This window comes from Prosopis cineraria, unplaced genomic scaffold, assembly GCF_029017545.1.
Source record: "Prosopis cineraria cultivar Desert tree isolate PC_DT_omini unplaced genomic scaffold, ASM2901754v1 PC14, whole genome shotgun sequence".
NCBI classification, from domain to species: Eukaryota; Viridiplantae; Streptophyta; class Magnoliopsida; order Fabales; family Fabaceae; genus Prosopis; species Prosopis cineraria.
The window spans coordinates 29,219,916-29,238,340 of NW_026555345.1; the positions used below are offsets into that span (position 1 = coordinate 29,219,916).

The 18,425-nt window shown below is 33.1% G+C and overlaps 2 protein-coding genes across 3 annotated transcripts; both read right to left on the reverse strand.

Annotated features, from left to right (window-relative positions):
• Positions 1 to 301: 301 nt before the first annotated feature.
• On the reverse strand, positions 302 to 1,814 carry LOC129293833 (probable membrane-associated kinase regulator 6). The gene is made up of 2 exons (XM_054931945.1): positions 1,049 to 1,814; positions 302 to 777 (listed from the first exon to the last, which is right to left on the reverse strand). The coding sequence occupies exons 1-2, from the start codon at positions 1,689 to 1,691 to the stop codon at positions 767 to 769; spliced, it is 654 nt and encodes a 217-aa protein (XP_054787920.1). The 5' UTR covers positions 1,692 to 1,814; the 3' UTR covers positions 302 to 766.
• A 3,557-nt stretch (positions 1,815 to 5,371) lies between these two features.
• On the reverse strand, positions 5,372 to 10,825 carry LOC129292961 (uncharacterized). Of its 2 annotated transcripts, XM_054930713.1 has the most exons (4): positions 10,300 to 10,820; positions 8,779 to 8,931; positions 8,126 to 8,191; positions 5,372 to 6,062 (listed from the first exon to the last, which is right to left on the reverse strand). In XM_054930713.1, the coding sequence occupies exons 1-4, from the start codon at positions 10,456 to 10,458 to the stop codon at positions 5,394 to 5,396; spliced, it is 1,047 nt and encodes a 348-aa protein (XP_054786688.1). In that variant the 5' UTR covers positions 10,459 to 10,820; the 3' UTR covers positions 5,372 to 5,393. The 2 variants fall into 2 exon arrangements, with proteins under 2 accessions (XP_054786688.1, XP_054786689.1); XM_054930714.1 differs by lacking the exon at positions 8,779 to 8,931 and having other exon boundaries at positions 10,300 to 10,825.
• Between the last annotated feature and the right edge of the window lie 7,600 nt (positions 10,826 to 18,425).

Consider the following 18,425-nt stretch of genomic DNA (forward strand, 5'->3'; position numbering starts at 1 on the left):
TTAAGAACAAAAAAGGTTGAACTTTTAGCACGTGCCTTGGTAGGGAGATGTTGACCTACGATCTTTACGTAGAGAGGCAATAAATTAAAACTAATTGAATTGTTTATTGTCTATATAGATGAAGAAATGTAAACTATTGTATCCTATCCTAATTATGATGAACTAATAAAGAATATTTCAATTTCACAAAAATTAAAGTTTATTACTGAAGCATTAATTCACACACAATAATACATTGGATCATTTAGGGCATCACTTCATGTAATTAATAGACAATTTAGATTAGATTATTGTTCCTCTCTTTTTAACAATTTGACATATAGAAGTTGCTTGGGCTTTGAGGCTGCTTGGAACAAATAAAGTTTCTGAGAAAATCTTTCGCTGCTAAATCATGTATAATTTACACATACTGATTCACCAAATGAAGTAAAATATTCCGTAGGGGTAATAAGAGTGTTTCCTTCCCCATATCAACAAAATGATATAAAAGAACAAAAATGCAACACACACACACACACACATCCTTTTTCTTAATTTGCATGCATTTGGTACTGTTTCTTTATTAATTTGGCTGTGACAACCATTATCATTCAAGCAGAGAAGAACAAAGACCCTGTGATGAGTAGCTCATAATCTCTTCCTAAAGCGTCTTCTTCTTCAGCTCCCATTTGAATCTATTGCTTCTCTTTCTTTCTTTACCCTTTTGTCTCCAATCTTTCTCTCTCCTTTTTACATTTCTTCATCTTTCTTTCCTTCTGCACCATTCTTAACTCCTTTCTGCAAAAAAAAAATTGATTCAAATGTTAATACGAGTCCTATCGACTTTTGTTTTCATCACAATACACTGCTAATGGATAGTTTATTCTTCCATGGACCATTTTCAATTCAAAAGTATAATTGAAGTTATTATACGAAGATTGATAAATCATATGCTAAGTAAAGATTAACAAGATTATGTAGTCCATGGTGTTATATCATTTTAGCTTAAAGTTTAAGGTATAAAGTGAAAACTCATGAATAGTTTTTCTGCTATTGAATTCGTACGTACCAATGGATCTCTTGCAATGAAGAACAGCCTCATAGATTGAGCTCTCAGAATCACAAGACTTTCTCCAGTCATCTGCAGAATAAGCAACACTGATTCTTGGGGATGTTTCATAATAACCTCTTTTACCAGAACCTTCATGATTTGAACCTGATTTCTGATGACGACCTCTCAGTCTTCTACATAGAGGCCTCAAGAAGTTGAGATACTTCTGAAACACCCTCCTTGACAACGTCCTGCACCTCTTCAAAGAAGAACATCTAGAAGCCTGGCCTGTGGGACCCATGCTGTTTATTGAAGAAGAAGAAGTAGAAGAAGAAGGAAGAACTAGGTTGGAGGTTGATAAAACAGAATCACTGTAAGATTCCATCTTCAAGGAATCAGCAAAAAAAGGAGTGAGGTAGCCATTGGAGAAGAGCTCATCTGCATGAACTAGAGAAAGAGGAGACTGAGAAACTGGGAAGTCAAACTTGAATTCCTGCGAGTTCCTTTGGAAGAACCTCTTGGAAGGTGGATTTCTTGGGTCCATTTCTATGAAGGAAGAAGCTTCATCTGATGCATCAACACAAGCTTCAAGAGATGGCTTCATGTTCACTAGCCAACTGTAAGAGAAGCTTTCAATGGAAATAGGCTGGGAAGTTTCCATGGGAACAAGAAAGGATGCAAAATAATTCAGGAATTTCTGAAGGTAAGGAAAGAAGACACAAGGTGGGCTATGGCTCAAGTAAATGCTTTATATCTATATATATATATAGACACACTTGATACATCATCTCACTCCAACAATTGGGAATGTGGTTGTCTGGCGAGAGACAATGGATTTTAATAATGGGAAATGAGAAAAAAAGAAAAAGAAAAAAAAAAGAAGAGAGAGAGAGAATAGAAAAGTGAGCCCCTACACCAGACCCATAATGTCCTGTTGCATCACTAGTTAATCTTGCCCTGCCTTTTTAATCATTTGTTTCTTTAAATTTTGGGACCCTTTTTGTTTATTTATTGAACTTAGTTCAATTTATCAGAAATCATATTCATTGAAATGAAAAGAAGCAGGTTCTTGCCTATTCAGACACACAAAGCAGAACCAGTATCGATGGTTCAGCATGTTTCATTGAGTATACATTTGACCTGAGAAATATAGAGAAGGGAAGGTTTGATTTTGAATTTTCCTATAATTTAGATTTAATCAACCCCTCCCTCTCAATTCTTATCAATCTAAATATATCTAAAAAAAGTACAAGGGAAAATCCTTAATACCTTCCTTTTAAGAGTCTGTCTTTGCTAGGTATTATTTCAATACTACATATTACTCTACTAAACTGTATTAAGATTGTAGTTCAGAGGTTCCATTTTTATCACCAATAAGTCAAGTTCTTACTGATATGAACAGTCGGTGTTGTTGATTTGGGTAGCTTGCTCTGCTTTCTTCTTGTCCTGTTGTGTTTTGTGTTGATCAATTCTGGATTGACGTGACCAATTTAAAAAGATGATTCTATTATTCTGATCACCACATCCCAACTACTTCAGCATATGTATGTACCAAGATGATAATATATTCCATTCCACAATCATATATTTTTTATATCATGCAACCTAAATCACATTGATATGCATTTTACATCGGACAATTGCAAATATTATCATCATCATCATCATCATAATCATCATAATCATCATCACCATCATTATTATATTCATAGTAGACAACATTATTGTTTCATGAGAGTGAAAAGACACTGGAATCGATAGGTCACTTATGCTCATGCCATGAACTTCTTTATACAATGAATTAGTCTTGCTCGAGATAAAGGGCCTGATGAATATATTTATGCCTGACCATTGAGCTATTCTAACGGAAACTATAAACCTAGTGGGAGGTATTGTTTCCAATAAGAACACTAAGCTAAGTTCTTTGAAAGAAATATATAACAAGTCAAGTCCTTGTCAAATTGACTATTACAATTTTAACTTTTAGTCTAGTCAATTTTTAATGATATTTATATAAAAAGAAATTGAAGTAAATATTTCAGTTAATTTCAACATTTATGACAAGTCATTGATCAGATTAAGGAGATGAATTAATGAGATACGGACAAATTGAAACATTACGCAATGACAGATATAAATGATCTCTTCTCTTGACCAAGAAGGATTGGCTCAATTGATAAAATAGAACATTCAATTCAAATAATTACAGTGAAGAAGAGAATCAAACTGTGTAAATATGAAATAAGAAACAAATTGGCACAACATTACGGAGCTTACAACATCAGAACAAACGTGAAGATGACAATGGACATGTTCAGTTTCTCATGTTGAAGGCGGAAATGGATAAATTACATGTCACCAATTCACGTACGTAACTGTATGTTTTGTCCTGAATCTGTTAAACCTGAAAGGCAAAAGGGAAAAAAACAAGAAAATATCATGAGATTCTCCTGGTAAGGAAAATTTATGCTTTTTCATCCACTACCAGTCTGAGTGATTCTGGGCACAAATCTTGAGAGGTTTAAATTATAATAAAAACAATGTCATTTTCATACAGAAATGAACTAATTAGTTATGGTTGGCAAATTGTGTGAAAGTTTGATGTAGCAGACAAGGGCCCCTGGGGTTGTCGGATAAAGAAGCAGACATGAACAATAGTTCTTGAGACAAGGCAGAGTGATTTGAAAACAACTGGTCCCCTCTTATGTCTCCCTTGAAGACAATAAGCATTCGCAAGTAAATCCAACACTCATTAATGCAGTCTAATTCTGAAAACAATGTTACACCAATCATGCATGTACGAAAGAAAATTAAGTATGACAGAAATTCTTGCAAAAAGGAGCTGGAAAATTTTTATGGGAATCATGATGTGCCAGTATCCTGTCTAACTGTCAGTGATACAGACCATTTGATGAGAACCAGATTCATTTAACAGCTGATGGGAGTGCCACCTAGGTAAGACATCATTACATTTTGAGTATTGAATAGTTTCTGCAAGAGCATAGCTGTAGATAAGTATGGAGTAACAAACCAGCCAGCGCAGCTGAAGGTAAAGCAAAAGGTTGCTAGAGTGAATGAGACTATCAATGCGTGGCTTGGGCATTTGGTAAGGATCTAGATCACTGAACTTATTAAGTAAATGCATAGTGGGTGACTAATTAGAGATAAGAAAAGAATAGAGTGTAGGTGCTTTAATTTTATCTATAAATTACTTCCAACATTTTTTATTAGAATCAAGAAAAATTTTAAAACTCATTAACTATTAAAAATTTAATAAATTTTCATCTGCACTTCTATTAAATATACATACTTTAATACTCCCTCTAGTCCAAAATATAATTAATTTTTGAGAAAAATTTGCATACCAATAAAGTTTTCATTCCCATAAAAAATATATATTGTTTTTCTTTTTTTTTTACTTCTAATCACAATTATCAAAGCACTCTATAATAAGTAAAAGATATATTAATATAAATATCTAGATTAATAAATATAAGGGGTAAAATGAGGATTTTTTTCCTCACATGTACTAAGTTGTTTATATTTTAAAATAAAATTAGTTAAAGAAAAATATTTATATTTTAGAGTAGAGGGAGTAACATATTTTATCTCATTAACATTTAATGAGGATAAAAGGAAAAAATTTATAATAAAAATTTAATGACATGAGTCCTAATTTATAAGTATAATAAAAATATCTTTCTGTTTATTTGCCTTATAAACATGATTTATTTATTTTATCATCTACAAATATGATTCATGACCGGAGACAGTACTTTCTATTCTTTTATCTTTTGTTTCGCTATCTCTGTTAAATGAATGGTGCACTCTCGTTTAATAGCATTCTCGCTGTCATTGAAGAACTAAACGCATTGAAGACCCTCATTCATGGGCCAAGGATGGAAGAATAACAGGGGCAAATAAATACAAATGATAGTATTGGCCTTTGTATTAAGAAGAAACACGTATGCCGATGCAAATAAACTAACTTCAAATTGATGATAGTTTTGTTCGAGTTTTACACATATATTCAAGCTGCATGGCTGCCGCTCGCGTTATATGGTTCAGCCCACAACTTTTTATTTGATAGATATACATACACGTATACACACAGAGAAGGGGGGGGGTCTGCAAATGGAAATCTTATTCTTATCCATGGGGAATGGCCGAATGGGAAAGTTATTTGCATATTGTTAGCAGGATCAGTGACATGATCATTGCCATTGATGTTAGAAAGGAGCAAGAACTTGAAAAAGTATCATTTTGTTAATAAAAGAAGCAACATTAAGAAAGCTCAATAAAAAAGAAAGGGGGGGGGGATAGTAGAGAAGACGATAAGGCTGGAAAAATAATGCACAACCTATCATTTCATGAGATCAAGAAATACAAAAGCATTCCACAAACTATGCAACAACATTGATGGTAAGAGGTTCCTCGACCTTACAAAGACAACACCCATTACAATTCCAAGAAATACAAGAGGCAGCATTCTCTGCAAGTTAAAATGTGCCAAGGCGAAAGCTACGGAGCTAACTAATATGGCACACCATACAGGCATATACTTTGTTAAAGATGGAAGAAGGAAACCTCGGAAGACGATCTCCTCCCATATGGGGGCACAAACTGAGACCACCACTGCATAGAGGGCCATTGCCACTGGGTCTCTTGCCACAATTGATTGCTCTACACTTGAAATAGTCACAGGTGTAGATGGAAGAATGGGCAGTAAATTTAGATTCACTTGTGACAGCTGGTTAATAAGGGGGAACATCAGGCACCCTAGGCCAACATCAAATGGCCACTTGCCTTTGAGTCTAAATTTGAACCAGTCGGATGGAAGTGGTTGAAACTTTGCGAGACAATGCTCAAGTATTGCTATCCCAACCAAACCTTCAGCAACATCTGTCAAGAGGCTGTACAAGGCTTGTCCTCTGTATGTAAGAGACTCCTTCCTGAACCCTGCTGTGTATGCCAGAAATGGAACTATCCAAGATCCGACTAACCAAAATGAGGCAATCCATAGCAGCATAACCTGGAAAACACAATTCAGTTGCCGTTCTAAATGTAATGAAAGCATTACTAAGACAAGATAAATGAAAAATATTAAATAAAATGCCTCAAATTGGTATCCTAAAGAAATGATAGATAACTTGAGAATAATGCAACCAGACCAATTTATTCAACTCCTGATTTATTCATCCAAACCAATATTAGTTCTCACATAAGGTTGTCGATGCTCAGCCTGCGCAAATCCCGCAATCAATATATATCTCATTGTACCCACTGCAAATTAGTCCAAGACTATAAACGTTATTTAAAAAAAAAAATCTAAATGCCTGATATTGAAATTTTAAATTGCAATCTTCCAGTTAGGAAGCCTTCAAAAATATTTTATTATCTTCTTCAAACTAACAGTTCTAACTCACAACTGGCAATATTATTACATATCATAATGCTTATCCTATATGATATAGGACGATACGTATGAATGAGCTTCAGATGCATTGAAGAAAATTCGATCAAGTTAAAAACTACAAGGGTGCGTTTGGATGCTTGAGAGTTTGGATTTGAACCAAATATTCCATTTGGATAAAAAAAAATCTTTGGATTTGGATATCCAAATCCAAATCCATGTTTTATCATAACTTTTTTGTAATTTCAAATTCTCTCAAGACCCTAGTTATCTGAAATTCCACCTACTCCAAACTTATTGTTTTCTTCACATTTTCACTATCAATATTTCTGTTATTCTCCCCAGTCCTCTTATTTACTGTTCTCTTCTCTCATCAATTGAAAAATAAAAGTAAACTTGTCACTTCCAATCTTCCGTTTTTGCTTCGAACTTCAGCTTCTTTCTTGTTTACTTTTACAATTTTTCACAGCATTCAAAACAAGAATTTAAATACATGGATTTTAAATATGAGATTTTTAATCTAAAATTTAAAATCAAATCCATCAATCCAAAAGCTACCTAAGAGAATTATCAAATAGGCAATAGGTTAAAGCTTCAGCGCCTCTTGAAGATCAAGAGCTATGAAGCAAGCCTACACCACAAGGACAATATATAATAAAATCCAACATTTAACAATTGGACTTGGCATTTGCTTAAAAATAATAATAATAACAATTGGACTTGGCAGTCCAAATAGACATGCATTCAAAATTTTATAAATATACAGAATCATTATCTACAAAAGTATGAATTACTAAAAGACTTATACAATTACTACCCTAAAATATGATTTATTGGGTTCGAACATGCTCAAGTGGGAAAACTACATTCTGACCTTATCAAATCAGGTTAAATTACAAAACTGGCATATGAACTTAGAGACGTAATGAAACACCCACAAATACCCTGAACTTTAAAAAGTAACAATATCTCCTTAACGCCAAACAATGCTGGATTAAGCCTTAGCTCAAGGAGGAAAATGAGATTTCCCCCAGAAACGAGCACCAAATATTGAAATATATGTTCATCCCTTGGAATACAATTTTGAGAGACTAGAGTGTGGAATAACCATCAAATGTGAATTGTCCAATTCGTGATGATGCCAACACAGTCCCTTTTTTGTAAGTGTCAAATACAAAAATAACCAACACCATAATAAGCAGAGGCATCAAATCTCCTATTTACTAGATTATTAAAAAGAGAGGCATCATTAATGGCTACTATATTCATATTCTGACCTGGCTACTAATATACACACCACATGCGACACCGATTCATTCCCTAGTAGGGCAGACTATTCTCAGCTTGCTAATAGTATTAACCCTAGAATAGTATGATCACATAAATAGTATTAACTTCACTAACATCCAAATAGCACAAAAATATAAATTTTCCTGACATCCTTTCCTTTTAAGCAGCCATATTTGGTAATCAATCAGGTAGACGGTATAACGTGCTGGTCTTTATTACTAACATCCATTTCCAATTTTCTAACTGAAGAATGTTATATCAATTCAGAAACTTCAAGAAATCAAATGGAAGAAACTCATGACTCTGTATTCCTTACTTAGAAATCAAAGCTTAGATAACCTTATGCCTAGTTAACCATTAACATTGAGGATGGCATAAAGAAAATCCTTTACCTGAACAATGGTCTTCTCTGTCCAGGGGACAGTCCAAGGTTCCATGCCGAGAATTGCATTTGCACCCTGAAACACCAGCAAACAATGCCTTCACTCTTCCTGAGACTTTCCAAGATAATAAGTAAGATTGGCTTAATCATTAACAACAACAAAAAGCCTTATCCCACAAAGTTAAGTCAGCTTCATGGATTGTGCAATACCATTAGCATAGTCATTCTCATCTGAAATTATCTAAGATTCAAGGTTAAAATAACAATGGGTAAGATGCATAAACTGATTATATCAATCGACTAAGCTGCTGACATGTTTTCCAAACTTAACTACTAAAACAAAGCCAGTGAGATGAATCACTAAAATTGTAAAAGAAATATATCAAGGAAAACACACACACACACACACACACACACACACAAAAAGAGATATGCCCCAATAAATAGTCTAACCAAGATCCCGAAATGTGCAAGCAATAGAACAAATCTTAAACAATAAATACAACAACAACAATTAATGAAAATGCTATAAAATGGAAAAAGGCAGCACTTACTAAGTACTACAACTAATCTTTGGTTCAAAATAAAAAAGACAGAAAGTAAGAGCTAAAAAACATATCATTTTCCTTTTCATCCAAGATTCTCCACAAATGAAACCAATACCCTGTGAATATTCGAAAGCCAATCTCTATTTAAGTCTTTGGATTGGTCGCAGTTGGGCTTCACTAAATCTTCTGAAAATTCATCTTCAATGAGCTCCGAGCTACGAACCTCAGATGAAGAGTTTTCATGCCTATAACAGGAAAATCTCCATTTCTATAATGGAGTAACAATTGAAGTTAGGGTAATGGAAAGACAAGAAGATAAACCATAGCAGATCAACTTCATCCAGTGGTTAATCATATGTTTTCCTTAATAAGACAATTCTTAATGAAATGCAAAAATTAGTTGCTCAGAGATAGAAGTAGAAAAGGGTGTAAACACAAGAAACTTACCAACAAAAATCAATTTAGGTACTTCATATTCTGTGTCATAGACACAGCATTTAACCATTCTTAAGTTCACTACCATTCCTTGATATTTTCCCATCTTTCAGACGAGGTCTGCTAACCTAGACATATTAAGATTAAATAAAGAGAAAGGCAGTATCCATTAGCCTTACAAATGGCTATACATTATAGTCCCTGCATTTGTTGATCATGATTTCTTTAACTATTGGCTAAATAGAGGACATCAATTTTGAAACCCTAACCTTAGCTTCCTTTTAACAAATCAAATAAGAAAACAAATCCATTAAGAAGCATCAACCAGAAGGAATATGTCTAAATAATGACGTCTCATTAAAATGATGGCAATATCTTTCATCGAGCCACTGCACCACTCCTCTAAATCAGGTTCACCATTGATAAGATATGCTTAGCTTCATTGAAGCAGTTTAAAGACCAGAATCATATCCGCTAGTTGATATCAATCCAAGCTGAGAATCTCAGCTGGCAGGTTCGTATGGTATGCAGAATAGAATTGAATGGGATTTCAAAAATTATATTAAAAAGAAAAGGCGATTCAACTTGGATTTCAAAATGGGTTTTATGCTCTCAAATAAAATAGGTACTGTTGATTAATGATAATGGGGATGCATGTGTCGGGGAGAAACAATCCTTTTCCGTTGATTAATGATAATGAAGAGCATTTAAGCTGAATTTCGTTGCAAGACTGATAATTGCATATCACATTATTTGCTCATGCTTCAAAGTGCCACCATCGAAACCTGAATACTAAATATTACTTTTGTTCTGGCTAAGCAGAAGCATCCAGCGGGAACGATCCACTGCTAAGACCTAATAGTCTAAAACCCTCTATGGACATGGAGCAGATGTGCACTTTTAATTGGATACTCCGACCCAGCAGACACTGCTCCCTACTGAAAAATGATACCAGTCTTGTTTCTTATGACGCGCGCAGGGCACGAAAGAACGTTTTGAGGGAAAGTAAATGCCGATAAGCTAAGAGAGAGATTAAATATTGAAAATTTCCACTCGAACAATATCATTCAAGAACGCCTTTGTTTCCTGATAATCTCCATCCATTCTATATTTCAATAACCCCTAATTCTCCGAGCAACCAAAGAGCAGATATTGAAATTCAATTAATACACAAGCAAACAAAAGCAGACAGAAATCTTACGGTAGTCAGAAACCGGGATTGAAATTGAACACGAGGGGAGATCCTGTTGAACGATAGCCGGCCTATCGGACGTTTCAGAAGCGAAACCCTAGAGTTGTCAGGGAGGAAGAGAGAGGCGGGGAGAAGAGAAGACTGACGGCAACAAACGGTGGTGGGCATAGCAGCAGCAACGGATTAGCTGCAATCCGGAATTGAATAGGATTGGACTCCGCATGAGAGAGTTGTTCACTCTCTAATTCCGATAACTCGCACTTTCTGTCTCACATCAGAAAAAGAACAACTTGACTTGGTGTGATTGGAGAACGAATGAGAACGGTCAGGGAGCCGAGGCAAGTGGGAGTGGCTGGCATGGTATGTGACTGCTTGAAATTTATGGAACCGTGAATTACAATGACCTCGTCAATTTCTTCACCCATCCAATACCCAAGAGTTTCGCCATAGAATTTGTGTCTTCGTCATCTCAATACTCAAAATATCTTTACCGCGAATTTATCAACCTTGTAATTTGTGAATTTTACTTGCCAAACAAAAAAAATCAAGCTCATAGATTTCAATGTCCTCATCGTTCATAATTATTTGATTAAAAAAAATTATCTTGAACTACATGGTACATATGATATTGGATTTCCCCCTTCCCGTGAGTGACTGCTAAAATCAAAAACTAAATCAGGGGTTCAGATTTTGGGTAATTAGAATTAATGTGCGGTACTTGCCGGTAATTCTTCCTTGAAATAATTATCATTAATGAAATTTTATTTAAAAAAAATCATATTTTTAACACCAAAACGCTTCTAAAAATATTAACAAAATGGGACAGAGGGAGTACAGGAGGAAAAACAATACAGTACAATTTTTAATTTAGTGATTAATTATTAATTGACTGAACATTTATTTAATTATGATGAAAGAAAGAGAATCAAAATTATGGAAGCCAAAGGAAATCTCTGGATTGAAACCGATATCAGAGTGAAGCAGGGTTGACCAAAATGGAGAGCACAACTAATGACTACAGTGAAGTGTTTGAACTTTCAAAACCTGCAGACCACCTTGAACATTGGTCACCTCAGTCTCTCTTGTAATAAATAAATAACTAAATAATAAGAGGAGGAAGAAGAAGAGGAGTAAGGGCAAAAAGTCTGCCCGAAGCTAAAGTAAAACAGGGAGCAATAAATGTGCTAATTATTCAAACCTTCACGTTCACACTAATGTTAAACTGTACACATTTATTTGTATCCTAAAATGCGCAACAAACGAGGATTGTTCATGTAATTAGCTGAATATTCTTATCCTATACTCTCTCAATCTTATATATTAGGTACCTTTTAAAAACATAATCTAATCCACTTTATAAGTTACTATATAATAGATAGAATTGTTTTATTTAAAATCTTTTAAATTATCCTTGAAAAGTAAGAGAGAAGGAAAAAAGTGACAAAAAAATAATATCATATAGTTTGTTTACTTTTTATTTTTTATTTGAGAGTCATGTTTAAAATTTTACTTATTTTTATTATTTATACTTTTGTTGTATTAGTATCAATAATATTGATAGAAATAATTTATAAATAGAATCAAAAGTAGTACTTTCTAGAATGTTATATTATTAACAAAATCAATTTGTTTATTGCTTTTTTTGGTGGACAAAAGATACATAACCTTGGACATTAATTAGAAGATCCAATAACACAACAATTATAATTATAAATAGAGTTATCAGTAAATGAAGAATATACCACGTATGGATAAGCTAAAGCATGCAAGAATAATGTGGGGAAATTAATTGCACGAATAGATAGAAATTGATGTAAATTACTATACATGCAAAAGCTAAGAGTAGAAAATGGAAAGATAAATACCAGATAATGTTTAAACCACCTCTTGCATTTAATCATATTCACTATGACCAAAACAACAACAGTGTCGATCAAATTGTCCAAACACTTGAAGCAGGCATGTCTCCAAGAGTGACCAAAAATAATTGAGCCAAAAATTCTCCAAAATCCAATAATAAATCCAAATGCCATGCTCCAATAAAACTCTTTTGAGAGAATTGAATGCTTATCTTGTTGGAATTTAGCAAACTCGTGCGCTTTATTCGCTTTAAGACATTCTTTTGCATGTGGTTTTTCACAAAGGTCAAGATTTCCTTTATAGTTAGAGTTAGGAAAACTTTGCAATTGTGTGCTAGTAGGAATTTTTCCAAAAAAGTTGTTATATGACAAATCTAGCATTGCAAGGCGATCAATCAAAGCAAGGCTACAAGGAATTGAACCAAAGAAATGATTTCTGGACAAATCAAGCAAGTCTAATGATGTTAATCTTTCAATCTCTAAAGGAATTTCTCCACATATAATTGATTTCTTGATAAGTTCAAAGATACCATTTCAACCAAAATTTCCAAGTCTGTTGAAATTTTTTCAGATAGCTGATTGCTTGAAAGATCAATGCTCTTTCAAAATATATTTTTCTTAAATAGTCGTTTTGCACCTTTCCACATCAACAATGCACTTAACTCATGAAAAAAGAGTATTACCAATTCCATATAAGTGAGAAGTATATCAAAAATTCTCTTGAGCCATTGCTGTAAAATTTTTGAAGCATTTGAGTATCTCTCCTAATAAATTGTTCATTGAGAGATCTAAGAAATGAAGGCTTGACAAGTAACAAATATGAATTGGCAAACTTCCGTAGAAGTTATTATTTTGTAAAATATATATTTCCAATTGTTGTAATCTAACCAAAATCCCTGAAGGCATATGTCTTGAGAACTTGTTTTCCTCAGCATCTAGCAATATTAAATTCGAGCAATTACCTAAGGTGATAGGAAACTCTAAAGAAAACCCATTGTTTTTTAATAGCAATAAATACTTCAATGCTTCATATAGAACCAATAGAAGCAGGAAGTGTTCTAGACAAATTGTTATTACTCAAGTCCATAAAGACTAATGATTTGAAATGATTCCAACAATTAAGAAGTTGTCCAAATAATTGATTATTGAAAAGATCTAAAATCTCTATGTAAAGCACCTTGTTTTCACATAAAAATAGGCAAAGCTCTGAAAAATTATTATTTGATAGATAAAGGATAGAAGCATTATTTAGATATTGTGGAACAAGGCCTTCAAAATGATTTGAGGCCAGAGATATAATAGGGGTTCCAACAAATTTGAGGGGAACATTTGGTAAGGTGCCAAAAAAATTATTACATGAAACATTCAAGTATTGCAGCTTTGCCTTAAGCAAACCCCAAAACCACTCTGGAATAATACTTGAAATTTCTGCATTAGAAATATCAAATTTAATAAAATCATTTTGAGTTTGCAACCATTTGAAAAAACTAGGACCTAACTTGTTAGAGCCCAAATGTATGGCTTGTAATTGAAATGACGAGACCCAATTATGGCTGAAAGTCAAAGCCAATGAGTTGTCAGATAGGTCCAGAGTTTTTAGGCTACTTATATTAGCAAAATGAGGGCCAGTGAGAACATCATTCAAAGAGTTGTAGGAAAGGAATAATGAACACAAGGTGTAGATATTCCCTAAGGATTTAAATCTGCCATTGAGTTTATTATGACTGAGGTCTAGAGTCTTAAGAGAATTCATGATGCTACCAAATTCATAAGGTATGGGACCCCTTAAAAGGTTAAGATGAAGATTAAGCTCAACAAGGTCAGAGTTGACATTTAGGAGCTAGTGAAATGTCACAGATGACATGAAGTTATTATAGGATAAATTAAGTTTAGAAAGGGAAGAAGAGGAGTTGAATTTGGAAGAAGACAATGAAAGGATATGTTGATCTGAAAGATTATTGTAAGGGAGCATTAGTTCTTTCAAGTTGGGCAACTTTGCAATCATTTGCAACTATTTGTGAGAATATTTGAGATCAATTATCTTCCCCAGTTTAAGATAAGGCTAGACAGCCACTCACCACCAACACCATTTTCTTGATCAATTTTAAGAGTACCTACATAGCCAATAAAGAGTTTTTGCAAGTTTTGAAGATTTTCAAATTGATAAGGAATTGCTTCTTCAAGTTAATTATATAAGAGATCAAGATGCTGCAATTGTGAGAGATTTTCAAGTTGACGAAGAATTTTTCCTTGAAGTCAATTGAATGAGAAATCAAGATGTTGTAATTGTGTGAAATTTCCAAACTGTAAAGGTATTCCTCCTTTAAGAAAATTGCCCAAGAGATCAAGATATTGCAAGTGTAGAAGATGTCCAAGTTGACTTAGAATATTTCCACTATTTAAGTTACAAAACTAAAGATCAAGGTACATTAGATTGATAAGACAGCCAAAGAATTCAAGAAAGTAAGTGTCTCAAAAGAAATTAAAACTTAGGTTGAAATACATCAAGTATTGCAATTTGATTAAGGATGCACTGATGTCACCTTACAAGGTACATGGTTTGAGTCAGTAGCTGAAAGATAGAGTATCAAGACATGACCAGTTTGGTTGCTGCAATAAACTTCCTCCCATTAACAACAATCTTTGTAGAGTTGGCCATCGTCCCATGAAGACTAAGGATGACCAGAGCTACTGCCAAGAACAGCTTTGAAGTGAAGTAAGGCTTCCCTTTCCCTCTCTATGCACTGAACCTCAGCACCCGTCGCCCTCCAAGTATTGGGAGCAACAACTGCAAATATAACAACTAACACAAGGAATTTTAAAGAACTCTCGCCCATCCTCCTCACCATATATTCTTTTCACAGGCAAATCAATCTAAGATTGACAATGCCAATGAATTAATGAGTGGTGACTTAATGATGGCTAGTATACCTATATAGATGCATCAATCACATTATTTTATTTGGATACCATTAAAAATTCAATGTCTCCTCACGCATTCGAAAGTGTAATAGTATTACAAGATTGAGACATCATATCATATCATTAAAAATTCACTTCTCCTCACGCCTCTGAAGTTTTAGAATTTCCAATTAGATTTGGAGAAGAATGTTTAAGTATGTCTTAATTATTTTTAATTATATATGATGGTCATTTTTTATGATACACACTAATAATTAATTAGTAATTAACTATCAAGTCAAGGCTACTTGTCCTATTGCTAAATACTTTCTCTCTAGAAAAAAAATATTAAGTTTGAACTCAACATTGACATGTTTATGTATATGTGTGAGTGTATGCGTCTTCCTTTCTTATGACAAAGGACTAGGTTTAAAGCAAATTTTTTTAAAAAAATAGTAACTATTACTCATTAGACCTTTTACCTTGTACTAATAATTACTATTTCAATTATCATATGTTGTAATAACTAGCATGTCATAGATATTTTCTAATTTAGTAAATACTAACTTCTTAATTTAATAGAAAATTGGTTAGATTATATTTATGAAAAATAAATTTGAAAGGTTACACAAAATATCTGTCTACACAACATCATGGTAGGCTTTAATATTAGAGTATATATATGGAAAGGCAAAACATCCTAAACCATGTTATTTGTCTGTTAGATAAGAGTGAGAATTTAAATCAAACTTGTTAGTCGTTATCAATATTTATTATCATGTTTAATTCGAGTGTGTCAATTAATGACTCCTAAAAATAAACTTTATTATTGAGTGTCTACTGATAGATTTCCATATATAATTACAGGCTGATAATGAAAATTTTGTATGATGAGAAGTTAATTAAAAGGTCTTGCTGCGCTTCTTCTGAGATCTTTTCGGATATTCTTATGAGCGATTGTGATGTCTTAATTAAGGACTCATAATCCTGTCGTAACGTAACTATGACTTTTTATCATTTTAAGAGAATAAAAAGCTGTGTTATTTAGAAATCTCTATGTAGAGGAAAACCGGGAAAAAAAAACATAGGCTGATGAAAATTTACTCATGAGCTCCTTCAACGCAGTCCATTATATGCACTAATAGAGATGTGGGTCCTTTAATACACACTTAACTCATAATTCATAAAATCATAAAATTAATTTTTGCAGTTGATATGATAATCTAATTAGCAGGCAATTTATAAGTAGGTATTCTTTGAATTTAGATATGTACATCAACTTTAGTAAGTTCTTAGACTCAATTTGCCTAATTTTTTAGGTTGTTTCAAAAAAACAGGCTAATATTGAATTCAATATGGGAATAGAATTGCAATCTACTGGCAAAGAAAAACCCATACAGTCAATATGTGTGTAACAGAATAAGATATAAAATAAGAATAAATAATTGCCAGATATTAAAATCTAGGATAACATTAATGTAATACTCCTAAAAATATCATCATCATCAATTATATATTGACAAAAGGATTTCTAAAAAAAAGAATTTAAAATATGGCTTTTTTTAATGATTGTTATATTTAAGTGTAATGATATCTTATATATAATGTAATCCATGAGATGTTGATTTAAAAATAAAACGAAAAGTATATACTTTCAAGAGGAGAACGAAAATGTATAATTCAAATATCTCTACAAGAAAACGAGATGATGCTTTACGATCATAAAATAGATAGAGTACTGGTTGGGCATCATTGAGTCAAAGTCTCCTTAGAGTGTTGCTTTTAAAGTGCCCAAAAAAGTCACGATCCATTATCATTTTAATTTCAACGCAATTTGAAACATGAGAAAGAATATATACTATATAATATGCATGATCTAGCTATAGATTTGATGCCCCTAGTTTACAGTGAAATATCATTTTCATTTTAATTAATTTGAAAAGCACTGGTCGGCTTCATTTAAAGACATTAAAGAAAGGACGTATGGAGAACCAAAAGAGAAGAAAAAAATCTCCATGGAGAAACACAAATGAAATGTCTATTGAGGTAAAATAATGTGAGTCATTACAAAGAAATTCTCGGGCACTATTGACCAATTAATTTAATAAGGGAGACATTAATTTGAACACTTACAGTAGAAAAATTAACGTAATGACCAAAATTAGCAGTTAGAAACTCTCTTGTTATGTTTCTTAGCAATTTCTTAGCATGAATTCATGCTTTGAATTATGATTTTTAGCTTAGTTTTCCTTCTTATAAGGATGAATGATGTTTTCTCTAAAACTTTACAAACAAAAAATGCAAGAAATCAGGGGTCAAAGTCGTTATATTATGCAACGGATTCATTGTTCTCGGTTAGAATTTGGGTCTCCTTATCTGCTAGGCCATTCTCAACTTGGGCTATAGATTAAACTAGCTATGACAATTTTTTAAGAGAGAATTTCACTTAAGGCCCTCAAAATGAATTTTTTCTGTTATATTTTTAAAATACACTATTGGCCCAAGATCCTTCAATGGAATAAAGTTTTATGTGCCAATTACTAAAATACCTCTCTCTTTCTTCAAAAAGAATGTCCCTATTACCAAACACCAAAGCTCCATCACCAATAGGAAGCGACCGCCACCACTGATAGTCAAATATTAGTAACTAAAGAAAGATTTGGATCCTTGACCCCTTGGTTTTCTAAAATAACAAAGATCATTGAGCTAACAAGATCTTTAATGTATGTGATGCATGCATATTTTGACCTAACAACAAATAAATTCATTTTGAGGGCTTCAAGTGAAATTTTTCCTTTTTTAAGAAAAAGAAAAAAAGAACATTGCCATACAAGGAAACTGTAAATTAAAAGTTTCAACTGGAGATTCACTTTGGTTGGCTGAAATGGAGTCATTAGGTGGTTAATGTTGGATTTATAAGCAAGACAGGCCCAAAAGACTCAAAGAAATGAGAAGAGGGATTGACGTGAAAATAAAAGTTTATTGTACACTCAAATTACAATATACTCTATATTGTACTACTTGACTTTTTGACTCTCTTTTTTCAAGTCATTTTTATTTTTTACAACCTTTTTATCTTCCTTTCACCAAACACTTGCTTTTTCTCATTTATTACATGCAACTCTTCTCCTCTCTTTCTTCTTGCCTCTCTTTTATTCTTCAATCACCACCCGTTGATACTCTAAAAGATTAGCCAAGAGCCCCATTAAGAAGCTCAATAATTTATAGTGCTAGACTATGTATCAATAAACTTTTCTAACGTATGATAGAAGCTTCAAGAGAGAAGAGCTTCTCCATCTCTTTATCATTCTTTTCCTTCCACTTTCTAATAATCACCATTGATATCAAATGAATTTATTTTAGTTATAGATTTAA

Coding starts and splice junctions, on each gene's coding strand:
- LOC129293833 (XM_054931945.1), bottom strand. CDS start 1,691: ATGGAAACTTCCCAGCCTATTTCCATTGAAAGCTTCTCTTACAGTTGG.
- LOC129292961 (XM_054930713.1), bottom strand. CDS start 10,458: ATGCCCACCACCGTTTGTTGCCGTCAGTCTTCTCTTCTCCCCGCCTCT. Junction 8,932..10,299: donor AATCCCGGTTTCTGACTACC/GTAAGATTTCTG, acceptor ACTCCATTATAG/AAATGGAGATTTTCCTGTTA. Junction 6,063..8,125: donor CAGAGAAGACCATTGTTCAG/GTAAAGGATTTT, acceptor TGTGTTTTCCAG/GTTATGCTGCTATGGATTGC.